Source organism: Nyctereutes procyonoides, unplaced genomic scaffold (genome assembly GCF_905146905.1).
Source record: "Nyctereutes procyonoides isolate TBG_1078 unplaced genomic scaffold, NYPRO_anot_genome, whole genome shotgun sequence".
NCBI lineage: Eukaryota > Metazoa > Chordata > Mammalia > Carnivora > Canidae > Nyctereutes > Nyctereutes procyonoides.
In genome coordinates this window covers 24,699,345-24,725,500 of record NW_026575160.1, presented here as the reverse complement: position 1 = coordinate 24,725,500, position 26,156 = coordinate 24,699,345, and the positions used below count along the sequence as shown (strand labels likewise).

Here is a 26,156-nt window from a genome sequence, read left to right as displayed (position 1 = left end):
TTTCTTTTACATTTTATTTTATTTTATTTTATTTATTCATGAGAGATACAGAGAGAGAGAGGCAGAGACATAGGCAGAGGGAGAAGCAGGCTCCATTCATGGAGCTTGATGCAGGACTTGATCCCGGGACTCCAGGATTAGGCCCTGGGCCAAACAAAGGCAGGCGCTGAACCACTGAACCACCCAGGTATCCCTGTAGGGGATTTCTTAAGACCATAGCAAATTGTTAGTTGGGCACATGCTCAGGATTCAGTAAATGTTTTTCTTCCTAATTTTTATCTTGCCTCTCGAGTATATATTAATGCGTATTATTCAAATATAATAATAGGGTCATAACGTATTTATTAATTTCTATGCATTTTATGTGTCAGGAAAATATTTCAAGCATCATGTTGTCACCTCAGGACTGAGCCTGGACTGAGACACACATAATCCATTGGACAGAAACCCTAACTACCCTTATTCTCACACAGTTTTATTTTTGGTGTAAGTCCTCTTTTCAGTGCAATCTGTTACTTCTTAAATATTCTTATTGATAAAAATTCTGTTAGTAGGAAGAAATGAATGTTTTCTTTCCTTCTGTTTTTATACTTTTCCTATATCATATCCATCATCTGAAGTATTTTTATTTTTAAGCTCAGTGGTTTAAATTGGGTAGTTAAAATTACATAATTATATAAATTCATGCATTCTGTTTGTAAATGCATTTTAAACTCTGATAAAATAAATTATTTGATATGAAAACTATATACTGCAATGTTGGTTTGTGGATTAACTGACTAGTAAAACAGGGGAGAGGATCCTAGAAGACTCAAAGTTCTCTTAGAGACATGTTTTCATGTTCTTTGAGTATGTGACTTGTCTCTGTAGCTATTATTAAAAGAATGTTTACCAGAGGTGCCTGACTTTTATTTGAATTCTATTAACAGATTTCATCTTTATAAAGTATTCTTTTGAAGAACTCCTTTGGTGTGTTTGACTATATTGCTTTAATAATGGCAGCTCTCATGGTTTAAAAACTATTTCTCTTTACTATCCCTGAATCTGGTACCATAAATGACAGGGAGGTTTTTTGTTGTTGTTGTTTGCTTAATACTTTCATTCTCTCAGTGCTAGGATTAGGATGGTCAATATATTTCCCAAGCTTACTCTGTTATTTGTCCAGTGGCTAGTAAACATTATAAATGGATATTGCAATTGGATTTTGAATCAATAACTTCAGACACTGAACTATATGTTTTTTTAATTTTTATTTATTTATGATAGTCAGAGAGAGAGAGAGAGAGAGAGAGAGAGAGAGAGAGAGAGAGGCAGAGACACAGGCAGAGGGAGAAGCAGGCTCCATGCACCGGGAGCCCGACGTGGGATTCGATCCTGGTTCTCCAGGATCGTGCCCTGGGCCAAAGGCAGGCACTAAACCGCTGCACCACCCAGGGATCCCCTGAACTATATGTTTTAATGAGAAGCTGGGTTTTCCTTACATTGGTCACATAGTACTATTAGTTTTTTGATGATATATCAGAGTCAGAAAAGATAAATAGAAGCACATAAAGTACCATGAGTTCTTCAAATTCCATTTTAGTTCATTCTCCTGGAAGGCTTGCCACGGTCAACCATAACTCTCTGTGCTATGCTTTGCTACTTTGTCCACTCTACATTAGTTTTGAAATCATATATGATATTTGCTCTGAATTTATTACTTATTTAAATACCTCAGTTCACTCTTAAGAAAAAGTTGTATTGATATTTCTGTGATGTATCTAACCCCTTAGTTGGTATTGGCTATATGGCTTATTTCAAACATACCTTTAAGAGCCCTCTGATGTGTATGTAAAGTGAACCAGAATAGTAAATCCAAATCTCTGTGGGCTTGTCTATTTTCAGTAGGAATAAAAATGAGTCGTGTTCTATTTCATATGATCTTCTCACCTGAGCATACTGAATGCTTACTAGTCAATTCAAGAGGAGCTTTGTGATGTCATTAATAAAATGTTTAGGCAAGATTTTGGAAATAATGTATATTTCTCTGGAATATTCTTTTAAAAACACTTATCTTTTAATGATTTGTCTTAGGATTGGTTATATGTATTATGACTTTCAGGATGAACTCTGATTTTGTGATTTTATCCTTGGGTACAAATAGTGTTTTATTTTTCCCTTGCTTCAGAGGAGTAAGATAAATCAAAGTAGGGGTCACCCTTAATAATAGTCCCCACTTTACAAATGAACACACAAAAGCATCCACTATTGTGTTGAAACTCCAATTAGTTTTTTTCTTTTTCCTGAGCTCCATGGTGCTGATTATAACATTTTGATTCTAGGTATAGTTCTTTCATTCCACTATAATATTGCCATGATCCCAAGCAATGACCTAGTTATCAATGCATTAGTCAGGGTAAAATGATATAGAATACAGGTTGTAGAACTAAGGGTGAGAATATTACCATCTGAGATGGTGGTAGAAGAGAAGATCATTGTGGTTTTGGAATGTTCGATATAGTAAACATATCTGGCAAGTATATTTAAAACAAACTTTTACCTATTATAACTTGTTATGGGAAAGAGTGGGGGAGAGAGGGAGAGATTGAGATTTGCTCAAAGAAAATGTAGCCACAATTTGGGATGACTGGGTGGCTCAGCGGTTGAACATCTGCTTTTGGCTCAGGGCATCATCTGGCGATCCTGGGATCGAGTCCCATATCGGGCTCCCTGCATGGAGCCTGCTTCTCCCTCTGTCTCTGCCTTTTTCTCTCTGTGTCTTTCATGAATAAGTAAATAAAATACTTTTTTTAAAAAAGAAAGAAAATTTAGCCACAATTTAATCACTATTCATTATTCCTTATCTCGTAGACTACCAACACTGGGTTGAAGCTGAAGGTTTTGTTTAATAGTGACATATACAATTAGAATTTTTTCTTTCTAATACTTGTGATAGCTGTGAGGATATATCATTGGAATTTTCCCTTTCTTTAGCAAATACATATCTTTAAACTTCTAGTTGTTTTTGTTATTGGCTTTGTTACTCACATATCTGATTTTTTTCATGTAAAAGGCTAATCTGTGAAATTTTAAGGTTTTTCTCCATAGTTAAGTGCCTTTTAATTTAACCAGTTTAAGGATAGTATTAGGCTGCTATTTGTGTGTGTGTGTATGTGTGTGTGTGTGTGTGTGTGTTAAGATCAATAATAAATTTGAATTAAGTTCTTACATCAACATATAATAAGTAAAATCTTTTTAGAGCAAGAACAAAATTTGTGATATTTTTGAGTATTAATATTCTGTGAGAATACGGATTGAGGCTGGGACTCTCTACTAGGTAACATAGTTAACACATACTAATGAAAGCAGTGGTATGTAACCAGCATGTAATCCAGTAGAATGTAATCTCCTTAATGCATGAAGTTTGTTCTGTTCACTTCGTTTTTTCCAGGGAGTAATAGCCATACAGTAAATATTTATTGAAAGTAGCCAGAGAATATATAGTTAAATAGACTAAGGAATTGTAATTTTATTTTATTTTGTTAAAGATTTTATTTATTTATTCATGAGACACACACACACACACACAGAGAGAGAGACAGAGAGACAGAGATGCAGGCAGAGGGAGAAGCAGGCTCCATGCAGGAGCCCGATGCAGAACTCAATCCTGGGACTGGGACTCCGGGATCACGCCCTGGGCGGAAGGCAGGCGCTAAACTGCCGAGCCACCCAGGGATCCCCAGGAATTATAATTTTAAACTTATGCTTGCTGATATATAATTTTGCTTAAAAACTTTTTATCTAATTAGAATAAAATTGTAGGAACTGAAATGAGTGTCAAAAGATAGATATACATACCATAAATGGATTTCATTTCTTTTCTAGGGAAAATAGCACATGCCTGGCAACATACTGTTGATTGGCTTTGCTGACAATCACACATTTTGCTCCACATTCGTTTTATGCATTATTTGTATTCAACTAGACATGTTTATTTTCAGAAAATTTGAATTTTATTATATAGTGTAAATTAGAAAATATATAATTATTTAAAAATCATTTTTATGAAAAAAATGGTTTTCTCCATACAAGGTGAGAAGATCAGTTGACATTCACAGTGGTATAAACTTAGAGTTTTATTTGTTATAGGTAAAGTTTGCCATTGCATCTATATGTATCACCAAATTGAAAGTTATATACTTTAAGTACTTTGACTAGAGCTTAATTTTATGTGAGGTTTAGAAGGTAACATAGGGAGTATGAAATACCATTCTTATTATTGAAACAAATGCCTTTTTGTTCTCACTGGCAATTCAGATTAAATTATAAGCAAGTAAATAGGATCATGATTTGCTTTGACCATCTGTATTTATTCGGCTGTAACAAAGATACTTCATTTCAGTGTTCACTGTTAGGTAACTATTCAAAGTACTTACTTGCTACAGGTTTTCTAGGAAAAATGTAGCTTGAAAGCATTTTAAGCTTTATGCTATGTTTGTTATAGTTCTTCAGGCATATAGGTTTAAAAGAAACATACAAGATACCTGAACAAGTTCTTGCTGACCTATGCAATACCTGCTTCCTAATAGGTCATATTTTCAGCTCTTATATTTTTGACAAATAGCCTGGCTCTAAAAAGCTCTGTCCGTGGTGCTGAAACATCTCATGATGTATGAGCATGTCTTACTGATAAATTCTAATGTCAGCCGCTGTGTGATAGTGATTCATCAGGTTGTAAAATTTGCGTTTGGGAAACACATTGAATTAGCAAGTTTCATATTTTGATGTGTTAAAATTAACGCAATTTGTCCTTTCGTTTTAAAGAGTTCATAACAATTACCTTCCACATTGTTAAAAACAGCAGGATTTAATTAGAAACTGTCAAGGCTATCATAAAAGCAAATGTCTACATTAACAAATAAATTGATATGACTACAGTGCTGGAAGTGTTTACAGGCCAGTGACATGTTGATGACATGCACCAAGCTATTGTAAGAAAAGTTAAATGTTTGATTATGAACAGGCACAGCAGCAATTAACATGGAAGCCTTGTAGCTTTGTAGAGATAAGTGATCTGCATGTAAAAAGTATGGCTTATTATCTTAGATGGTTTTTTATTGTTTCAGGATATTGTTTTGTACACAAATACATTTATTTTGCAGGATTGTGGGTTTTGTTTGGAAATATGACTTAAAACCCTAAAAGATTTTGGTTATTTTCTGCAAATGAAATCTTTCTATTTCTTATTTTAGATTCTTTAAATAATTAGGAATGTTTTTGGCACTTCAGTTATTCTCATTTTTTAAGCTGTGTTTTTTAGGTGTCTTAAATATAGTCATAGAGAACTACACTTAATCTTTTTCTTTTACTCTGTTTTTAAAATATTTACTTATTAGAGAGAGAGAACTCATGCACACACATGCACACACACACACACATACACTCATGGGAGGGAGGGGCAGAGGGAGAGGGAAAAAAGAAACTTAATCAGACTTTGCACTGAGGTCAGGGCTTGTTCTCACAACCCTGAGGTCATGACCTGAGCTGAAACCAAGAGTCAGACACTCAATCACCTGTGCACCCGGATGCCCCTCTTTTACTCTACATCAGTCTTAGAAGCTTTTTCTTTTATTACCGAAACTTCTCTCTCAAATTTTTATTAAACTCTGGAATTATCTGATTTATGTCATTTTTATATGACAGTGAACCAAATAAAAGGGAAAATTTCAGAAAATTGTACTTGAAAAACTTATTCTATTAATAATCCAGTATGTTTAAAGTTTTAAAATTCTAGTCTTAAGAAAATCCTAATCTTCTAAAATTCTAAAATTAATTGTTATCCTGAGGAAAAGAACCGTTCAATCTGATCAGAGCATACTTCAAGTCAGCATCAACTAGGTTAGTTGCTATACAAGTATATAAATCTACCTTTTTTTGAGTTCATGTGGTTGTTACATTTGCAGCACAGAAAATTATTAGATTATTTGCTTATTACTTCAGTCAGGCACATTAAGTGTTTAGAATCACAGAGATTTGAATATTAGACCTAAATCATAAGTCCTGGAAAAAATGGCAATATTTTTTGCAAAGCAAGCAGCTTTCATTTGAGCTACTATTAATTATTAAAATAAAATTTTCAGTTCCTCAGATATTGGATTTATATTATGTGAACTTATCAATTAAATCTATTCCAAAACCTGCTTGTTAAGAAAATATTTAAGTGAATATATGATATCCTTGAGGATTTGTTTCTGTCAATATAGGGTTAAAGAATGTTGTTATTGCCTTTCAATACTGATAAAGAACTCTAAATTCACTTCTGTGTTTTATTAAAATGTAATTACAGAACCCAATAAAAGTGTCTTAGGATACCAAATTTCATTATAAAAAAACATTTTTAAAAAAATGTCATTTAAATGATACCTGGTCAGATGACATTTCCCAGAAATTATTCTTTATTTAGAAACAAAAACAAGACAAAAGCAATTGGTTTTAATCCAAAATGTATTTTTTTCTTATAAAAGAGGCCCACATACTCACTGTGTCTACTCTACAGAATTTGTCCATTTTATTACACCACGTGTCAATTCAAGTTACCTAGTCACTGCAAAAACTCGTGGCTAATATGTGTAATACAACACAGGAGGAGGTATTGCTCAGTTCAACTACTCTTATATACTTAAAAAAAATACAGAAATGTTTTTGTCCACTTTAACTGTAGTCCAGACATAAAAGTTACATGAAAGTTCTAGAAAATGGAATTATTTTATTTGGTTGCCACAGTACCCTTTGAAGCCAGTTAATTAAAATGCTGAACTTGTACATATTTCCCTTGGTCAGGAGCAGCATTGGTGAATCTTAAACTTCTTTCTAGAAAGCAATATTTCTCTGCCTTTTTTTTTTCCAAGCACAGCTGCAGTCTTAAGCTTTTCTTTGAAGTAGGTTTAGTTAGTTGCTTTTAGGACATATTTGTTGGCACTCCTATAACAGTTGCTTTCACTTCCAATGCTGTACTTTTTTCTTTGCCTGTTTCCCAGAGGTTGATTAGAGGAGGATAAAGCTCACTAAATGTGAAGGTTGGTTTCTGTAAGTAATTCCTCATATAGCTATGTCCACCATCACAGTTCATTTCTTGAGAGAGACAACTGTAAAGACATATCACACCAATAATCCCTAGTAAACCTCCAAGGCAGGCCATAAAGGTTGTGGTGTTACTCTTTTCATATTCTCTTTGATCAGGGTCCAAACCTTTTGTGGTGACGTTTACACATTGTTTTCTGGTTTTTTGATAGATGGTGGGGATATCGATACAAATTTTATACTCAGTTGATGGGTTCAGATGAGTAAGATTATACACCTTGACATTAGATGGTATTCGAGCACTTTGGGCAGCATGGGAATTTTCAGTCTTGACAAAGGCTGTCCACTTAACACTGGATTTGAGAATTTTAGAGCTTGCTTTCCAAGACACCAGAACTGAATTGGCCTGAACATCTTTTATTTTAATATTTAAGGACTCATTGTTATCCTGGGGAAAAGAACCATCCACTTTGATCATAACAGACTTCAAGTCAGCACCAACCAGGTTAGTTGCTATGCAAGTATATAGGCCCCCTTCTGATGGGGTTATGTCATTTATATCTAGTGTGCCTTCAGAATGTACATAGAACTTGTCTTTCAGAGTATTAGGTAAGAGTTTTTGGCCAGAAGGTGTTATCCAGTAGATTTCAGGCTGTGGCTCTGCAGTAGCTCTACAATGCAAGGAAACATAGCTCCCAGCTTCTAAATCCAGATTAGAAGGAAAGCTCTCAGGAGCTATAAGAGGGAGACAGATTTCCATCATTTCCCTGAAATGCACCTGCCGAACATTTTGGCCTTGAAATTCAGGTGGGTCCACGCAAAATAGTGAGTCTGGCTCCATAAATCGAATGTTGGTTTTGTTCATATTAATCCAACGGATGACGCAATCACACCTGATGGGATTGCTATGTATGCTGATCTCCTTGAGGTTTGGCAGAGACTCAATTGTACCATGGTACAGGGCACTAAGGGCATTGCTATTCAGCATGAGTGATTCCAGCTTGGGTAGTCTGAAAAATGCATTTGGGTGAATGTAAGACAACCTTGGGTTGTTTGTAGCTTCTATTTTTCTTAGATCTGGCAGGTTATCCACAGCAAGACTGTCGATGGAAATCAGCTCAGGCATATTATTTATTCCCAACTCTTTTAAGTGTAGCATATTGCTGAAATCACCTCTCCGTATTCTATTAATGGGATTTTTATTTAGATCCAAGAATTTGAGGTTTATAGCTTTTTGGAGAGCAACATGGGGCACTCTAATAAGCCTGTTGTCGTAAAAAGAGATGCTTTCTAAGTTTTCAAGTCCAACCAAGGCATTATCTGGTATTTCTGTGAGGTTTATACCAGCTATAACCAGGCTGCGAAGATTGATAAGCGGCTTAAAGTTCATGTCTTTGATTCTGATGATTGGATTTTCCCCAATCATCAGAATCTCCAGATTGGGAAGAGCGTCAAACCACTTACTGTTGATCATCTGCAATCTATTTGAATTGAGATGAAGTCGAAGAAGATTATGTAGGCCAATAAAAGCTCCGGGGGAAATTGTAGAAAGCAAGTTGTGATTAATATAGAGTTCTTGTAAGTTGCTCAGTCCAGACAGACATTTTTCAGGAAGCTCAGTTAGTTTGTTTTCCTCTAAATACACAGAAAGAAGCTGAGGCATCTTTTTTACATTAATATTGGTGACTGAAGATAAATTGTTTTGAGATAAGTCCAGGCCGGTAAGGTTTACTGGAAAGTCTATGGAGTATTCAATTTTTGCAATATTGTTAGTCTGTAGGAGCAGAATCTGTGTGTCAGCAGGCAATCTGGCTGGGAAATTTAAAAGACCTAAATCGTTACAATCCACAGTAGATGCTTCCATATAAATGGATCTGGGTGTAAACCAAGGCCTGATTTCACATGTACATAATTGTGGGCAATCCGCTTTTTTATCTACAGCTTGTACTAGTGTAGTGATAGCTAGGCCAAGTAGCACATGAATTCGGAGTGGCATGTCCTTCATCTTAGCTTCCTTCTTCAGAAATTTAATGGGTCCTTAAGGATTCCACAGTGACTGCTAGGAAGTTCAGTAAGAGTTGATTGATAAGGAAAATAGTTGCATTTGTCAAATGATGAATGCCATAAAACTGCAAAGTTTTTCTTCATGGAAATAAGTGCTTGTGTCACAATTGTCTTGTCCAGAAATGTCATACATATTGGAAAAAAGATCACTGTCCCCTTTATGGTAGAATATTGGTAAACTTTCTGAAGATGGAGTATGTATAGATGGTCACAGGAAATTGAGCAATTCATTTATTTAGGAGTGTAATATTCAAATCCCATGCTTGTTCAATACTTGCAGGAATAGCAGCATGATGCTGACTATAATGAAATGGAACATAAAAGAAAAAAGAGAAGAAGAATTAGTCCAAAGGAAAAAAAAATACCATAATTAAATATCCATTAACTGATTGTGATTTTCTTACATATAATATTGTTTAGAGTTTACAATTAATTCAATATGTTTTGATGACTTTGTCCTTGTTATGACTCTCCTTGGCCCACACATTGGACAGGCTGAGAAACTGAATCTTTAGAAGGCTGGTATTATATCAAACATAATGAATATGCTTCCAGTATTTTTTTTTGTTATTTCCAATCTTTACTTGTTCACATTTGGTAATTTTGTTTATCATATTTGTCATTCTCTTTGACAATTAGTTCTAGGGAAAAAGATGAAAAATCTTTCAGTGATAGTGGCTTGCTTTTTCTCTTAGAGAAGAAAAATTAAATGGTTATAAGTAAATAATACTGTTCAGTTACAATCAGATGAATTAGCCTATGGTTCCTCGGGTCCCCAGGACACAACATTTAGAAACAAATTCATGTTCATGAAATGACCGAATAGTAGTGGTATTTAGCTGGATTTCCCCTTTTTCATTCATATTTCTTTCCCTAGTCTCCTTTGTGTAAAGTGACTTGAATTTCCCAGTGTTTGGAAGAGATTGTCTAACTTGCCATAGATGTGCCTGTATGTTGTCATTCTTTACTGAAATTCAGATTAATGTTTGACTTTTATTTTTCCCTGAAAATAACTTATGTTCCATTAGTCACTAACAATTAAGAAGTAACTTTATTACATCAGTAAAACAGGCACTTAGACATTCCTTCTTTTAAATGGATACTTATGTCTTTATCACATGAAAATAAGCAATCCAAAACCAAGTTGCAGTTTTGATATGTGCTGTATTTTAAAATACCATACTACTTTTAGATATATACTCCATCAGTTGGACTGCTGGTGAGCTCTTCCTGCAAATGTACAGGACAACTGGAGCATGCCTGAGCTCTTCATTCTGGGGCTTTTTGCCTACCAGCAATAGTGGTCTGCTGAATGATCATTTTGCAAATACTGTAGACTCGTTCTAAGATAGGTGCTTCAGTGACAGGGATAAATATATTTGAAGATGTAGTCTCTAGTGAGAGAGAAGCATTTTTTTAAGTAAAATATTATTTATTTTTCAAAATTATAAAAAATTTGCATTTCAAAGTCACACCTAATTATTTTCATCTTATCATTTTAGAGATGTGATTTTTTTTTTTAGATTTTATTTTGAAGTAATCTCTACACTCAAACTCATAACCCGAAGATCAAGTGTCACTTGCTCTACTGACTGAGCCAACCAGGTTCCCTGAGACATGATTTTATCTAAAAACTGGATCATGAAGTTCAGATAACATATTAAGTTATCTTGAATTAAAAGTGTTTTTGCTTTTCTTTTTTCATCAGTTCATCTGTTTGCTGATCGAAAATTCCACTTTTTTGTTATTTTTTTTCAATTGAAGTTCGATTTGCCAACATATAGTATAACATTCAGTGTTCATCCCACCAAGTGCCCTCCTTAGTGTAAAATTCCACTTTTTAATTAAAAATTTTTATTCTAATTGATGTATAGTTGACATACAATATTATATTCATTTAAGGCATATAACATTGTGATTCAACAGTTCTATACATAACAAGATGCTCACTGCAGTGAGTGTAGTTATCATCTACTGCCGTACTCAGTTATTATATTACTTATAATATTCCTTATGCTGTACTTTTTCATCTCTGACTTATTTATTTTATAACTGGAAGTTCATACCTCTTACTCTCTTTCACTTATTTCACCCATCTCCCCTCTGGCATCCACCAGTGCATTCTCTGTATCTATGAGTCTATTTGTTGTTCATTTGTTTTACTTTTTATATTCATATGGTATTTGCCTTTTTTTCTGTGTAACTTACTTCACTTAACATAATACCTTCTAGGTCTATCAGTGTTGTTTGCAAATGGTAAGATGCCATTATTTGTTTATGATTGAGTCCTTTTTTGTTGTTTTGTTTTAAACCGGACCTTCTAGCTATTATTCCTAATCTCTTGTAAGTAGATTGAGTCCCTTTAGGAGAGAATCTCCTACAGCTCCTTCTTCACTGAAGATTCCTGTTAAATTTGGCCCATAGGACCCTCCACAATCTGTGGTCTCTCTTCTCTTTCTCTTTGTTTCTCCTCATCTTCTGCAGTTCTGCAGACAGCCTTCACTCTGTCAGCAGGGCTCTGGGCACCTCATCTTCTCCCTGTCTAGAATTCCTGTTTCTTTGTTGTAAGCTAACTCTGTTTTTGTCAAACCTTAGTTCATGCATCACCTCTCTGTGAAGCCTTCTGTATAGCCCCTCCCCTCTGGCTGTACCTCCCTGCCATCCACAGTGATCCCATGGTCCTAGCACACATCTCTGTCAGAATATTTACTTGATTCTCTGCCTCAACCAGTATTCATCTCCTTGAGATCTGGAGGCCTGTCTGCCTTTCCATTCTCAGCTCCTGGGCACGGTAATTAGAATGTAGTAAATTCTCCAGAAATGCTTTGAATGAAAGGATAACTGAGTTATATTAATAAATGTATATATTCATCTTCTCTACATATAATTTAAGCAATTCAATCTGTTTAATTTACTAATTTCAATATTCAGCTGCTTTAACTTGCATAAATCTATTACACAGAATGCATGTTGCCTATATTACTAAAATCCAAAGACTAAATTTGAGTATAATCCAAAGGAACATTAGGCATTAAAGAAAAGTCAGTCTAATATTATATCTGCAGTTTATTCCTTAATTTATTCAGTCAACATTTAATGAGTACCTTCTGTGTTCCAGTTACTGTGTTAATAGCATGAGAATAAAAAATGACCTGGACATGTTCTCATCCCTCCTTAAGTTTTTAGTCTGGAGGGAGAAGCCCAAGTAAACAGATGGTTACAATTCACTGTATAGCTGATACGGGAGTACATAGGAAGGATACCTGAATACAACTAAAATAGAAATCTACTTCCTCTTTCTTCCAAAATGGAGAAAAAGCCTAAAGTACAAAGTACAAAATATTTTTCTGCATGTTCCCATAAATCAGTCAGTTGAAAACTAAGAAAACATAACTTCTGCCAATTAATCAGTTAAATCGACTTTCTCTGGTAGAGCAAAGGGAGGCCTATATCCATATGTTACCTACAGGATTAGAAATATTTAAGATGACAACTTATTTTGGGGGACATTAACCTAATAATGCCACTTTTCAGTTTGAAATTCTTCTTCTCTTTTCTTAAATTATATCTTTGTTTAATTAGAAACTCTTTTCTGAGCTCATTTCATTATTTATATAGCCATATGCCAGAAACAACCACATTTGAACTAGATTTGTTCTGGAAGCTTTTGAAAATAAGGAGACTTGTTATAGTAGTGAGCAAGTCAAATTTTATTTCTCCAGATCTGTAGGAAGAAATTGTCAGTATGAGAAGCACAATGGAGATGTGGAAATTTTGCCTTTCTTCATTGTAATATTGATTTTTTTCTCATGTCTTTGGAAATGATTATGGTATTTTCACTAATGGACTCTTTGGCATAGATTGTTTTCAGGATAGTAAGGCAGTAATAATATCTTATATCTTAATGCTTTATGGTTTTAAAGCCTTTTCTTATTCATTGTTTATTTTATGTTAATAATGACCTTGTGGGGTTAGCTGGAAGATAACTTAAATTCCCTTTTTTTTTACTATAAGAGTATTGAGACCCATCAGCCAGAGATCACACAGCTAATAAATGATGGGTAACGATAGAACCCAAGTTTTGTGTTTAGGCTTGGCATCTCTTTCTAATTATCCACACTGAATATCTCTACATATGCAGAGATGAGATGAAATAATAAATAAGCCATACAAACTCTTGTTGCAGTATATACTCTTGACAGTCTATGCATTGTCAATAACTAATTCTCCTCTTTTTAGGGTGGACATTCATGTATATGGTCCTATTCATGGGAGCTAAGAACAAGCTCATAATTAACTATTTTCTTTTCAGTTGCTTTTTAAATGTAAAACTATTTTAGAAGGTCATTTTTGTACATTCTTTTAGTCTTAAAGGCGACTGAACTTTTATTATATATTAAAGCAAAATAAACTATAATTGAATATTATAAGAGTTCAGAAGATAACGTTAATGACACGTCACCAGGAATGAAAACTGACATCTCAGGGAAATGTATTATAGAAAGGCTCTTTTAAATGACTTGAATGAATGAGTCCTACAAGTTCAACATCAGCCCTCATTAGAACTTATCATTTATCTACTTTCATTTATTCTTCCATCTTTCTTCCCTAAATGTTTGCTGAGGGCCTACCGTATCAGTCACTGTGCTTTCATTTCTAATCTCATAAGATTTCTAAAAATTTACAGATTAAAGATATTTTTCATTGACAGAATACAATTTGACAGTTAAGGCTTTTGTGTGTGTGGAGGGGGAGTTGGTTCAGAAGACCTTTAAAAAATTTTTTTTAAGATTTTATTTATTTATTCATGACAGACAGAGGGAAAGGCAGAGACATAGGCAGAGAGATAAGCAGGCTCCATGCAGTGAGCACAACGTGGGACTCGATCCCAGGACTCCAGGATAACACCCTGGGCTGAAGGCAGATGCTCAACTGCTGAGCCACCCACGTGTCCCTAAAAAAACTTTTTAAAGCATTTTAAGTTGTGGAATTTAATTCAACATAGTGCTTTGTGTTTTTAAATTTTTCTTCACAGTATCTTTCATTTTTCTTATTGGCTTCTCCATGTAGATTTTACCTAACAAAGAGTCAAAGTCCTAAAACATTTTATGTTTCAAATTGTATATATAACACATATATAATTACTCTGGCCAACAGCATGAAACTTAACAGTTTAGGATATTGAGAGAAAGAAATGTTAGGACTTCTCAAATCTTACAATATTTTTAATACCTTCGGATACTCATTATAACTTGAGGCTTCTTCAGTCTAAATAGAAAGAGAAACTGTTTCTAGACATAATTATATGTGGAAACTTTTAGGGCAAAAGCTTCCTTTTCCTTGATCAAAAAATTCTTTTTTCCTTAGCTTCATCTGTGTTTTATCACTTAAGAAGCATTACTGAACAATTACTTTTTGGGAGGCACTGTTGTAGCTGCTGGAGAGTCAGCAATACATCAGAGGCAATATCTACTCACCAAGTTTGCAGTTATCGAGGGTATGCATAGTGCTGTACTGTTGTAAACAGACTTGACATGATAAAAGTTTATGCAGTTCTCCGTGGATGTACCAAAGAGGAGATGCTTAGTTCTGGCCATCTAACAGAAGCAGCCTGGATGTTCTGTGTTCTGTTATGATGCTGATTTTAAAAAAATAAAAAAAACAACTAAAGTATACTGGGGAGGGCAGCCTGGATGGCTCAGCGGTTTAGCCCTGCCTTCAGCCCAGGGCATGATCCTGGAGACCCAGGATGGAGTCTCACGTTGGGTTCCCTGCAGGGAGCCTGCTTCTCCCTCTGCCTATGTCTCTGCCTCTCCCTGTGTGTGTCTCATGAATAAATAAATAAAATCTTTAAAACAAATAAAAAAAATTACACTGGGGAAACATGGTGGGGAAGAAGATTTAAAATCCACTGTCTTTCAGATGAATTTTTACAATGCTAAAGCTTCAGAACAAAGTGTGTCTTCTTTCCTGTATCTTATTATGTGTATTATAAAGACTACAGAATCAGGAGAAGAGAAACATTTGGATATTTAAGTTAAAAAATTGGTGAAGATAGGAAGTTGCCATGGCTACATTAATGCCCAGTTTTTCCTTTTCTTCTATAGCAAATTACTAGCTAAGTTCATTTGTGTAAGGAACTTAAATTCTATTTTCCCATTAAGTGACTTTATATTCCTCTGTTGTAAGACAATCTTTCTTCGATCCTGATTGAAGGTTCCATATCCCAAAGATGGTGTTGAATTATACTACATGCATTTCTGTGAAAGAGTATTCATTTCTCCTTGAGAAATATTTATTTTCCAGTTTTTCAAAACTAATTAATTGTTTGAATCTGTAGATCAACCTTCAGGGAGTAGTTAATGGTAACTATCTTGAATAGTCTAGTGAACATTATAGTATTCATCTGTTAATAAAAAATCGATATAGGGGAAGAAAATTTGCTTTGGATATGAAACATGGGTCAGGTTACTAGATGATCTTGTAATTGTGGACAGGACATCTTACTTTCCTGTACTTCAAGTTATAGATTATTAAAATTTAGGAATTGGTTATATGACAGTTAAGGTTCCTTCCCATTCTAAAAGATATATACGTCTCTGTGAACATGAGTGGTTTTTAGAAAGATGTTTAAAAAATAGTTGTGGGTAAACTGACTTACTCAGTTTTAACCTTTGTGTGTAATTGATCACAAGTTTATATTCAGCACCCTAGGCCTACGTCATTAACATGTTAGGGTCAGTGCATTCTAGTCATGAGGTTTTGAAACACTGTCAGATTAATTTCCTGGAGTTATTGCTATTTTGTTTCATGTTTATATCTACACAGTAGTAAATGAAGAGAGTTACCTTAGTCATCAAATTAAGGCATACTAAGCACTGGGTAAGTAAATTGCCTGGATTAGTTCCCTTGATTGAAAAATGAGTTGTCTGGGCAGCCCAGGTGTCTCAGCAGTTTAGCGCCACCTTCAGTCCAGAGCATGATCCTGGAGACCAGGGATCCAGTCCCATGTTGGGCTCCCTACATGGAGCCTGCTTCTCCCTCTGCCTGTGTCTCTGCCTCTCTCTCTCTCTCTCTCTCTCTCTCTCTCGCTGTGTGTGTGTCTCATGAATAAATAAAATCTAAAAAGATGAGTTGTCAGTAAATATTAATATTGACATATATACAATATAACCATTATGATTATTTGCTAAATTGGAAGATAGGGATTTTTTTTAACGTTTATTTATTTGAGATAGAGAGCAAGCACAAACTGGGGAAGGGGCAGTGGGAGAGAGACAGAGACAGAGAGAGAGAGGGACAGAGAGAGAGAGGAAGAAGTAGACTCCCTGATGAGCAAGGAGCCTGATGTGGGGTTCAATCCCAGAGCCCCAAGGTCATGACCTGAGCTGGAGGCAGATGCTTAATCGACTGAGCCTCCCAGGCACCCTGAAAGATAAGGATTTTTGATACTATTGAAGTTTCAGCCACCTGGATATATTTGGTATCATATAAAATCAGCATTATTCTTGGTGTTGTAAATTCTTAGGTGGAAATGGTTATAGAGATCCATTTGTTCTCAACCTAATTTTGAACATAAAACCCTTTGTTCACATAAAGTCTTACCTGTATTTACATTAAGTCAAACATAGGAAAGAAGATCTATTCTGGTTAGCACAGGAGGTAGGGTGGTGGTAGAGAGTGTGGGAAGGCAGACATCTGGAAAGATCTAGATGGTACCCAGCTTGGCTTTCCTGCCCAGAGCATCTGATCGTAAAAGGGCTCCAAAGGTCTCACTTTCTGAACCATCCATCCTCTCTTAGAAATAAAGTAGTGGAGGCCCTCAGAGATGAAATGACTCATGCAAAGGTGGTTTATTCTAAAGTATTATTGAAAATTTGGAGACTTTAGTCATTATTTCTAGTCCAAATTCCCCCACTGTCATCTCAGTCTATAGGCCTGCCACAGTTAGGTTTATTTCCCTTGGCTCTGGCCGATCCAAATTGGCTTGCAAGGTGGGAAGAATCCCCAAGTGTGATATGATAGCACTCAGCCCTCATGGTCAATATTAGCTGCCTAAGGAATGAGCAGAGAAAAGGGAAATGCTCAGGAAGATGGTGGGTATAGTAGTAGCAGTTAATAATAATAATACATCAATGTCAAACATGTCCTGTGCCACTGGTCTCATACCTTACATGTATTCTCAAAGGTAAGCCTCACGTCCGCTCTTTTTGTAGACACTGTTATTATCCTTACTTTATATATAAGGCCAAAAAGGTTAAATGACTTGCCAGTTCACACCCTCTCAGATGTATATTCAGATCCCTTCATTTTGCCTCTGAAGCCCAGTCTTGTTAAATTAATTAAACAAGGAGGCAGTTAGACTGAAGTGGCCCATAACCAGAGGCCCTTGTAAGCAAACCAGAATCTAAGCCTGCAAATGCCTCAAGATTATGAAATAGAAACCTACGAGAACCAGCCAAGGCGACTTTAAACTAGAGTTAATCAATACTTCTCTTTCTTTGCTCCCACATTGTCTCTATAAGTCTCTCTTCAACTGCGTGTCAGTGGAGGTGCTTCCAGTGTGGTGCTGCCCTACTGGAATCGATTTTCACTCAAATGAACTTGAAATTTTAATACTCTTCAGTTTATCTTTTGATGCTAGTAAACTCTACTTTCTCTCAAGTGTTTATTAACATAGCACCCATCATCTTAGCTTTTCAGAAAGGTGTTTCCTTCAACTAGATGGGTACCTGGTTTTTCTTATATGTTTCTCCTTATCTGGTTAAAAAAAAAAGTTTTATGCAAATGAAATTTCAAAGGCAGCTAAGTGTTGTAGAATAAGAAAACCTGTTTTCTGGGTCAGAGTTTTGCTGTGCCATTCTCTTAGTTCTTTGCAAAATGTGGGGTTCGAATGAAATTTTCACTATTGTGTACAAATTGATTATTAATATTCTATGAATCCCATAGAGATTTCCTATACACTTGCCATTATACAGAAGTATGTTGGACTTAGAGCAAAATTATTTTTGTTATTGTACTGAATTTATGTGCTGAAATGTAATGGATACCCATACAGTTCATGGATACCACATTTGAGATTGATTTCCTTAGATTCTGGCATTTTCAGATTCTCACATCAGATATTTTGAGATTCTCAAACTGGCTTAGAGTCTCTGCCCTTATGATAGGAATAGCTATAGGTACAGAGAAAGAAAGAAGAGTAGATTTGATATTATTTTGTGTCCCTGTCATGTTCAAGACCTTATATTTGAACACAGAGAACATTCCTGCAGATCTGAAATCATGTACTATTTCCATCCCTTATGAAATTAAGCTTGCAATGAATTTCTTTTAGAGAAACCAAGAGTAACTTAAATAGCACAATTCTTTTTTTCTCCCAAATCCTAAAATATGCTGTTAGGCAGATTTTGAGGGAGTCTTGGACTTTTATCTTTTTTTCTTCTACTGTTTTCAGATTTGAGGCTAGTGCTATGTGGGGAGATCCATAGGGATAAAGTAAAACAGGGTCATATAGTTTTCTTAAAAAAAAAAAAACAATTCCAAATGCAGCACCCCCAAAACATGAGATTTGTGGAAGCTAGTTAGAGCATAGCGACAATCAGGTAGGATAATTTTCAGTGCAGAAATTCCTTCCTTATAATTTTGTTTAAAAGGTGAGGAATGAAATCCGAGTCTCAGAACTGTTTCATATTGGTGTAGTGATTTCGGTATACTCACAAATTACCAGCTTATCATGATACTGTCGTTTCTCATTATGAAAAGAATTCTGATTTGTATTTATTTTTAATTATAGTTTTTGCTCAACTGAGCACTTCATTAATAGCATTATATGTGAAGTTGATTTTTGTACATGATTAGCAAAACAAATGATATTTCTAAACCAGAACTCGTCTCTTTATGCTTGATGTCTATGAGAATCACTTCATGTATTGAGGAACTGTATAGTAAAACATAACAGTACTTCATTCAATATTTTGTGAGAGCCAGTGGAGTTTGGTTGCCTAAATCGCTTTTTAAAATCCTTTTTTATTATTCCCTTGTTATTTAGCATTTGTTTAGCCCCAAGTTATTGGCGTCTTTGGGGAAAAGCACTCACTTATGCATTATCCTTAACATTCACTAATGTTAGACTGTAGTATAATCATCTTATTTTCCAATTTGGGAAACAGGGTAATGGGAATCTTGCTTCAGGTTATAATTGAACTATAGATCTCTATTTGGGTGATTGACGGTACTTTGGCAGCAGGGTGCTGAAAGCATGTAGACCCAAGAATTGAGAGAAGACCTTGTGATCTGTAGTGACTTCATTTCTAAAGAAAGATGCCCCCTAAGTGCTATAATTACATAAGTTTTGTAATGCTCTTAAATAAATAAGCTCAAAGCTCTTTCCTTTATGCAAAAATAATCTTAAGGACAGATAAATTTACATAGACATTTCATTATACTTTCAGGTTTTCATTATGTTTGTTTACATTTTACATGTGTGTCAAACCATGGCATACACAAAGGGAACCAATTTTACTAGGGTGAGAAGTAGTCTATGAAAGGATTCTTAGGACATTTACAAATTTATAGAGATTTTGGAGACTATTTTTTACTTGTATCTCAGAAACAATTTATGTATTTTTATGGGCAAAATAATTACTGTCTTGATAAAATGTGTGCATGCATATACATGTTTATATGAAGATCCCTTCTGTTCAAAAAATCTTCAATGTGATTGACTAAACTCTCATACTAAAATTTCCCATTTTGTTCCAATTTTTATTCCTATCCGTAGATGTTAAGGATAATTGATTTCACTAGGCATGAATTTATATTTAAAAATTTCACGTGGGTGAAGAGGAAAGTCTTTGTATATATGCTTTCCTTTTTTCCTTGATACTTTTGATTTCAAAGAGCTCATTCTTATTGTTCAGTTCCAGTTTATTTGGGAAGCTAAGGCAGGGGGATAATTTATTTGTATATGATGCCATCTTTTTATCTTCAGAGGCATTTCCACCTACCTTTGGAGATAGCTTCCCTAGCAATCCCCTGATTGAATGACAAGAGATACTCACAGTATTGCCTTATAGTACAGTAGTTTGGAAATGCATGTCTCATGGAGACCTGTTATCAATTATTCTATGTTTCAGATGAAAGTGTTTGGGGTAATTATGCAGATAATTCAAGGGATTTTTAAATCATTTTCTTCTTCATTGGAAGACAGCCAAATACCCTAACCTGAGTCTTTGAAGTCTCCATTCTCTGAGTCACTTGACAACTATCCATCTTCCTGGTGTAGTTAAAACAAAACAAAACAAAACAAAACAAAAAACAGTGATTCCAGCTTCAATTGATTACATGGACTAGGTACATGCATGCTGCCTTGTGTTTCTGATCTTACATTGCCTTCCCTAGGTCTTGTACATGAGAGCACATAGTAGGCATGTGTGTGTGTTCCTCCCACCCCTCAAAAAAAAAAAAGAAAGAAAAATACTTTGTTCTATATTGTTGCTGCAAGTAAATGCCTTTATACCAATCTCAGAAAGGATGAGTTCTTAAGCATAGATTTGTTACAGAAGGATGGTAGCAAAAAAAGGTTTTCATCACATCTGTACTCCTTGATTAGCTCAGTTTGGCAGAACAGAAAGTCATTGTAAAGAAGATAAGAAAGCCTCTGGACAAAAATCTTATGATGTACTACAGATAGAGAATGAAGAATATTTTAGTTGTAGTATTATTAGAGAAAACTCAAAATTACATTCCAGTAAAGCATGTTCCTCTGACAAGAACTGAGAGCAGAGAGTCTCTGGGGAGTTCAGTTTCTGTTCTGCATATGATAAAATATTGTTTTTCTTTGCTACTAAACATAGCAGCATAAATATCAGTGTGTTTTATATTTTTACTAAGGATTATGAAAATAAATTTTGAAAGGAAGTAAAATAAAATGAGCTCCTGTGATTGAAAAATTTCTTCAAATGCAGTGAACAAGAGAATAAATCATAGCACCACATTTCGAGTGTGTCATGGGTCAGCACGTGGCTGCCATAAGTTCAGTGATAGATGATGCTTTTCTGTTACTGTAACTTAGAGCTGATAATACTGATATGGTCTATGTCATTAGTTCCTTAATAATGAGCAAGGAACTATTTATCTATTTTCATTTGGAAAGTGCCAGACTTCCTTCATGCTCTATGACTTCTCCGTAAGACTCCTGACACACTGCTTAAAACAACGGGGCCATATTTGTGTCCAGAGCTGTAAGATTTTAAAACAGAAGAACAACAAAAACTTCACTGAAAGCTTGAAAAAATCTTCCTGGATTATGGTGTTGAGTCTCGAAAGTAACCTTCAAGGAAAAGAAGCAGTTTACACGTCTTTGTGCATGTTTGCATCTTCCAGTGAGAAGACACTCATTATTAAGCCAGTCCTGGACTCTATCTCTAATGCTTGTGTTGACAAATGATCAATGGGAGATGACCTGGTGGTACTTTGAAGAAGTCTGAAAGGGCAGACAGAGTTAGTTCTTGGATGTGTAGAGGGTCAGTGAAGCTTTATTTTATGTTTCATGTGTGGAAATAAAAGGTACTACATGCAAGTTAAAGCTGTGAGTTTCCTTCTTCCTGACACCTACTTTACAGCCACTTAACTTTACAGGAATATCACAACAGCTGTTTACACAGGGTTCATTATGTAGGCCTGCCTCAGGGTGACAACCTTGTGAGATTTAGTTGCCTAAGACTATCTTGAGTTCATTAGAAATTATTATTGACAAACAGGATCAAATTAATTCATATTATACCTGCTCATAATGGGCTTTATAAGTTTCCAGGGATATTTGAACACTATACTCTTTAAGGATTAGACTACCTCTGAGTAGTGAACATTTGAGGGAATGCGAGATCCCTAAAAATAGTGACATAACAAAAGAAATATGTATTGCCTTTAGGTAATGAATAGAAAGGACTAAAGTTAAATCAGGAAGTAAAAAAGGCAAAATGGGGCTCCCTGGGTGGCGCAGCGGTTTGGCGCCTGCCTTTGGCCCAGGGCGCGATCCTGGAGACCCGGGATCGAATCCCACATCGGGCTCCCGGTGCATGGAGCCTGCTTCTCCCTCTGCCTGTATCTCTGCCTCTCTCTCTCTCTCTGTGACTATCATAAATAAATAAAAATTTAAAAAAAAAGGCAAAATGGCTATTTCTTTGAAATAGAGAGTAGTACAATTTGTGGTGCCTACCAAATTTTAATTTTGTGTTAATGGGCTATATATAGGTCCTCACTAACATACTTCTTTTACAACAGCCATCTCTTGAAGAGCTTGGGCAATATGCCAACTTCAGCATCTTTTTTTGTTGGGGGGCGGGTAGGTTGCACATGGCTAGAGAATCAGTTACGGAAAAAGAATTCTAGATCTTAATGGGAAGAGAGAGTACTTTCATAATAATGAAAATTTGCATCCACTTTACACTTAAAAGCCTGGAATTCAACCCATATGTGGATTAGATGAAAACTAGGTGGAAAATATCTGTTTGAAAGAATTTCTCAGTGATAAACTCTCTATAGAAATTTAAGAATATGTTTCAAACTATCCTTTTAGGAGAAGAAAAGCAAATGGTTTTACAATATGTTATAATAGGGATCCCTGGGTGGCGCAGCGGTTTGGTGCCTGCCTTTGGCCCAGGGCGCGATCCTGGAGACCCGGGATTGAATCCCACGTCGGGCTCCCGGTGCATGGAGCCTGCTTCTCCCTCTGCCTGTGTCTCTGCCTCTCTCTCTCTCTCTCTGTGTGACTATCATGAATAAATAAATAAAATCTTTAAAAAAAAACAATATGTTATAATATCTTCACAGGGTAGGATTTAATATTTTTTATTTTTGATTACTGGATTGCAGTTATGAAAAGACATTTTCCCTTCACTCTATTACTTGATTCAAAATCTAGAATCCTTTAAATTTGATCTGGGACATTCACCTAGATTTACTGTTCTCATGTGTCCAACTGAAATTACTTTGTGAAATAAAGTTAATTTACCATTAATTTCTATTGCAGGAATAGTTCATATTGCTCAATGAAGAATTAGTCAACATTGATTTATATTATGAGAAACTTCCTCTGAAGCTTAAGAGTTGCTTGTATTTTTTACTTACTGTTTTATATTATGTTCATATTATACATATTTTCTTCACATACAACCATGTAATAAAGTTTAGATCAAACTACTGTGGATTGGAGTTCAAGATTTAAATTGCAAATGGAATGATTTTTTTTTTCTGATTCCTGCTTATTGTAATTCAGGTTGCTGGTTAGTAAGTTATGTCTTTATGATTATTCTTGGTGTTGTATAGATTTTCTTGGAAGGTAGTTTTGTTTTAGTGAATAAAAGCTCTCCTTAACATAGAAGAATTAAACTGTGTCAGGATAATGAAGAATATGGAATTGAAAAATTTTAGTTTGATTTTCTTTAATGACTGATTCCCATTAATTGGAGAAACACAGATTAGAAAAAACATAAAATTTTCCCTAGTGTGGATTTAATTCAATATCCATGGACAGATAGGGTTATTGATGATTTCTTTATCTTTTCATATTTTACTACGGTCCTGATCCTAAAAATTCTTGAAGGTCCTTGTCATTTCTGTTAATTTCTTATTTCTATCATATAACAATATCAGCAAACAAAAACAATAAAAGTAATGGCAATCATAATTCAATCAAAATTCTGCTATGTTCATTTGGTTCAATTTCCACTTCAAATTACTTATTTGATTCCCAAAAACAATCCTGCTGGCATATGCTGCTATACCTTCTTTACAAGTGATACCTTATTATATACCATCTTATCTAAAAGTTCTGCTTTGAGTCACTATCTCTGTTTCATTTTCCTTTCATAGCCTCTAAGACTTTCAGAAAGGATTTATTTACTTTTGGTTTATTGCTTGCCTCCCACCACGCCAAACCAATTTGGACGACTTTTCTCAAGACTGACAGACTTTTTGGTTTGTTGTGGGTGGAGGCCAGACCTTGTTGGTTGCTAGTTGATAGTGATCAAGTAGAAAAGTAGTGATTATTTCAACAGCCTCAAGTTTGTGTCTTTAATGAAGCCTAGTTGGAATACAGAATCTGTGCTGGAAAATGATACTTACAGAAGATGCTGTTCCCCTAAGTTCTTTAGGGCATAAGAAAACACCCTTGCTGTAATAAAATTCATATATACTCTGTTATAGAAAAAAGTTAATGTGGGAACCCTGGGTGGCACAGCGGTTTAGCACCTGCCTTTGGCCCGGGGCGTGATCCTGGAGACCTGGGATCGAATCCCACGTTGGGCTCCCGGTGCATGGAGCCTGCTTCTCCCTCTGCCTATGTCTCTGCCTCTCTCTCTCTCTCTCACTGTGTGACTATCATAAATAAATAAAAATTAAAAAAAAAAGAAAAGAGTTAATGCAAACCAAAACAATAGCTGTTCTGAGTCAGGTTTGGGCAAATATTGTTGGCACTAAGTTTCAGCAGAAGCACTCAGAATTCATGAAGCACATATGAAATGAGTAAAATTTACTTGGAAATTTAAGTTCTGTATACTAGATTCTCTAATATTATTAGCAGAGTTGGAAATATATAGGATGACCCAGAGCTTTGAAATGGACAGTTGAACAAAGAAATCTTTGGGGGTTCATTATTATCCAACAATACTGCTCACTATATCTGAAATAATAAATCTATGGCTTTGACATTTAATATGAGCATGAAAAACATTTATTGAATCTCCTATTGGAGATTATAACTTCAGGAGCACCACAATTAAAGCATGTGAATTAAAAAAATTCCTTTTGGACATAGTGAGATACAAATATGCTTAATGTGCACGTGCAGAATCTTTTTTATTCATTGCTTCATGTTTGGTCGCCTCTTCTTGAACATGCTTTTGAGTTTTTTGATGAATAGAAATGGGCTTAATGTAAGTGTGCAAAGGAACAAACCAAGACTCTTTGTGTGTGATCCAGAGGGCTGAAACTGCCCATATTCCCCTGTGACTGACCAGTTGAGTGTAAACTATTTATAACTGAATGCTGTCAGGAATCTTCGCCCTGCTGGAGGACTGGACTACAATGTGAGGTGATTTTACATGCCTACATAATTTCTAGCATTAGACTTTAAATAAAAACTCTCCTTATTCTGTGTCCAAGAAGAAAGGAAGGAAGAGATGGTGGGAGGGTAGGAAAGAATAGAGAAAGGAGGAAGGAAAACAGGAGGGAGAGAGGGTAGAGGGAATCTCTGAATGTCCACCAGCTTCTCTTTCACTTTTGAGTGAGAGAAACTCTAAGTATTGTCTATTCATGAGCATCTGCAAATCACATTGCAGCTTAACTGTCTCTTTCCTGATTTAATAGAAACTTTGATTGTTTTCTAGGATTTACATTCAGAGTAATTGTTTTTGCATTTTAATATAGTAAGAAGTAGATTGAATAAATGCATAACATATTAGAAATGCTATTAAGCAAATGATTCTATGTGGTACTATTGAATGAATGTTTTCCTTTTCTCTTCTGAACAAAACACAAATTTCTCCAATTATTTTTAAATTGATTGTTCTCTATTGTTGCCCAAGGAAAAGTGGGGAAAAAAATCTATTTGTGTGTTCATTCCATTTCTTAGTATGATTAAATGGAGCAGCAGACTAAGAAAGACAGCATACAGTCAGGTATTTTTCCCTCCAAGATCTATAAAGGGCACTTTTATCTGCATACTGCATAGATAGTATTTTCACAGACTGAGGCTTCAGTTCCTGTTACCTTATAGTTATTTATATTATAAAATCCCTAGTATATTTTAGCAGCCGTATCTCCCCAATCTTTGCCCTGTTTGACTTTCTGCCACAAAACAATCCTTTAGTTAGGCCTAGGGTAGTGAGAAACTCGGGAGGGATTTCATATGGCATTTGTGATGATGATGGAGGACCTATCTGTTCTTTTTTCAAGTGGACCATTTTGCTTGGCTTGCTCAAAGTCCCCAAAGTTCCAGAGAGAAGAGACTTAATACTATTGTTTCAAGA

The 26,156-nt window shown here is 35.3% G+C and overlaps 2 protein-coding genes across 4 annotated transcripts in view; one reads left to right on the top strand and one right to left on the bottom strand.

Moving 5' to 3' along the window:
* Positions 1-26,156, top strand: part of IMMP2L (inner mitochondrial membrane peptidase subunit 2) — an 860,425-nt gene that overhangs the window by 414,895 nt on the left and 419,374 nt on the right. The gene's annotated exons all lie outside the window — the stretch shown is intronic.
* The window catches only part of LRRN3 (leucine rich repeat neuronal 3), a 35,395-nt gene continuing 15,672 nt past the window's right edge, over positions 6,434-26,156 (bottom strand). Inside the window, exon 2 of the mRNA XM_055314810.1 lies at positions 6,434-9,423. Coding sequence (XP_055170785.1) covers positions 6,938-9,064 — 2,127 coding nt within the window. The 5' untranslated portion in view covers positions 9,065-9,423 and the 3' untranslated portion in view covers positions 6,434-6,937. The remainder of the gene's footprint in view (positions 9,424-26,156) is intronic.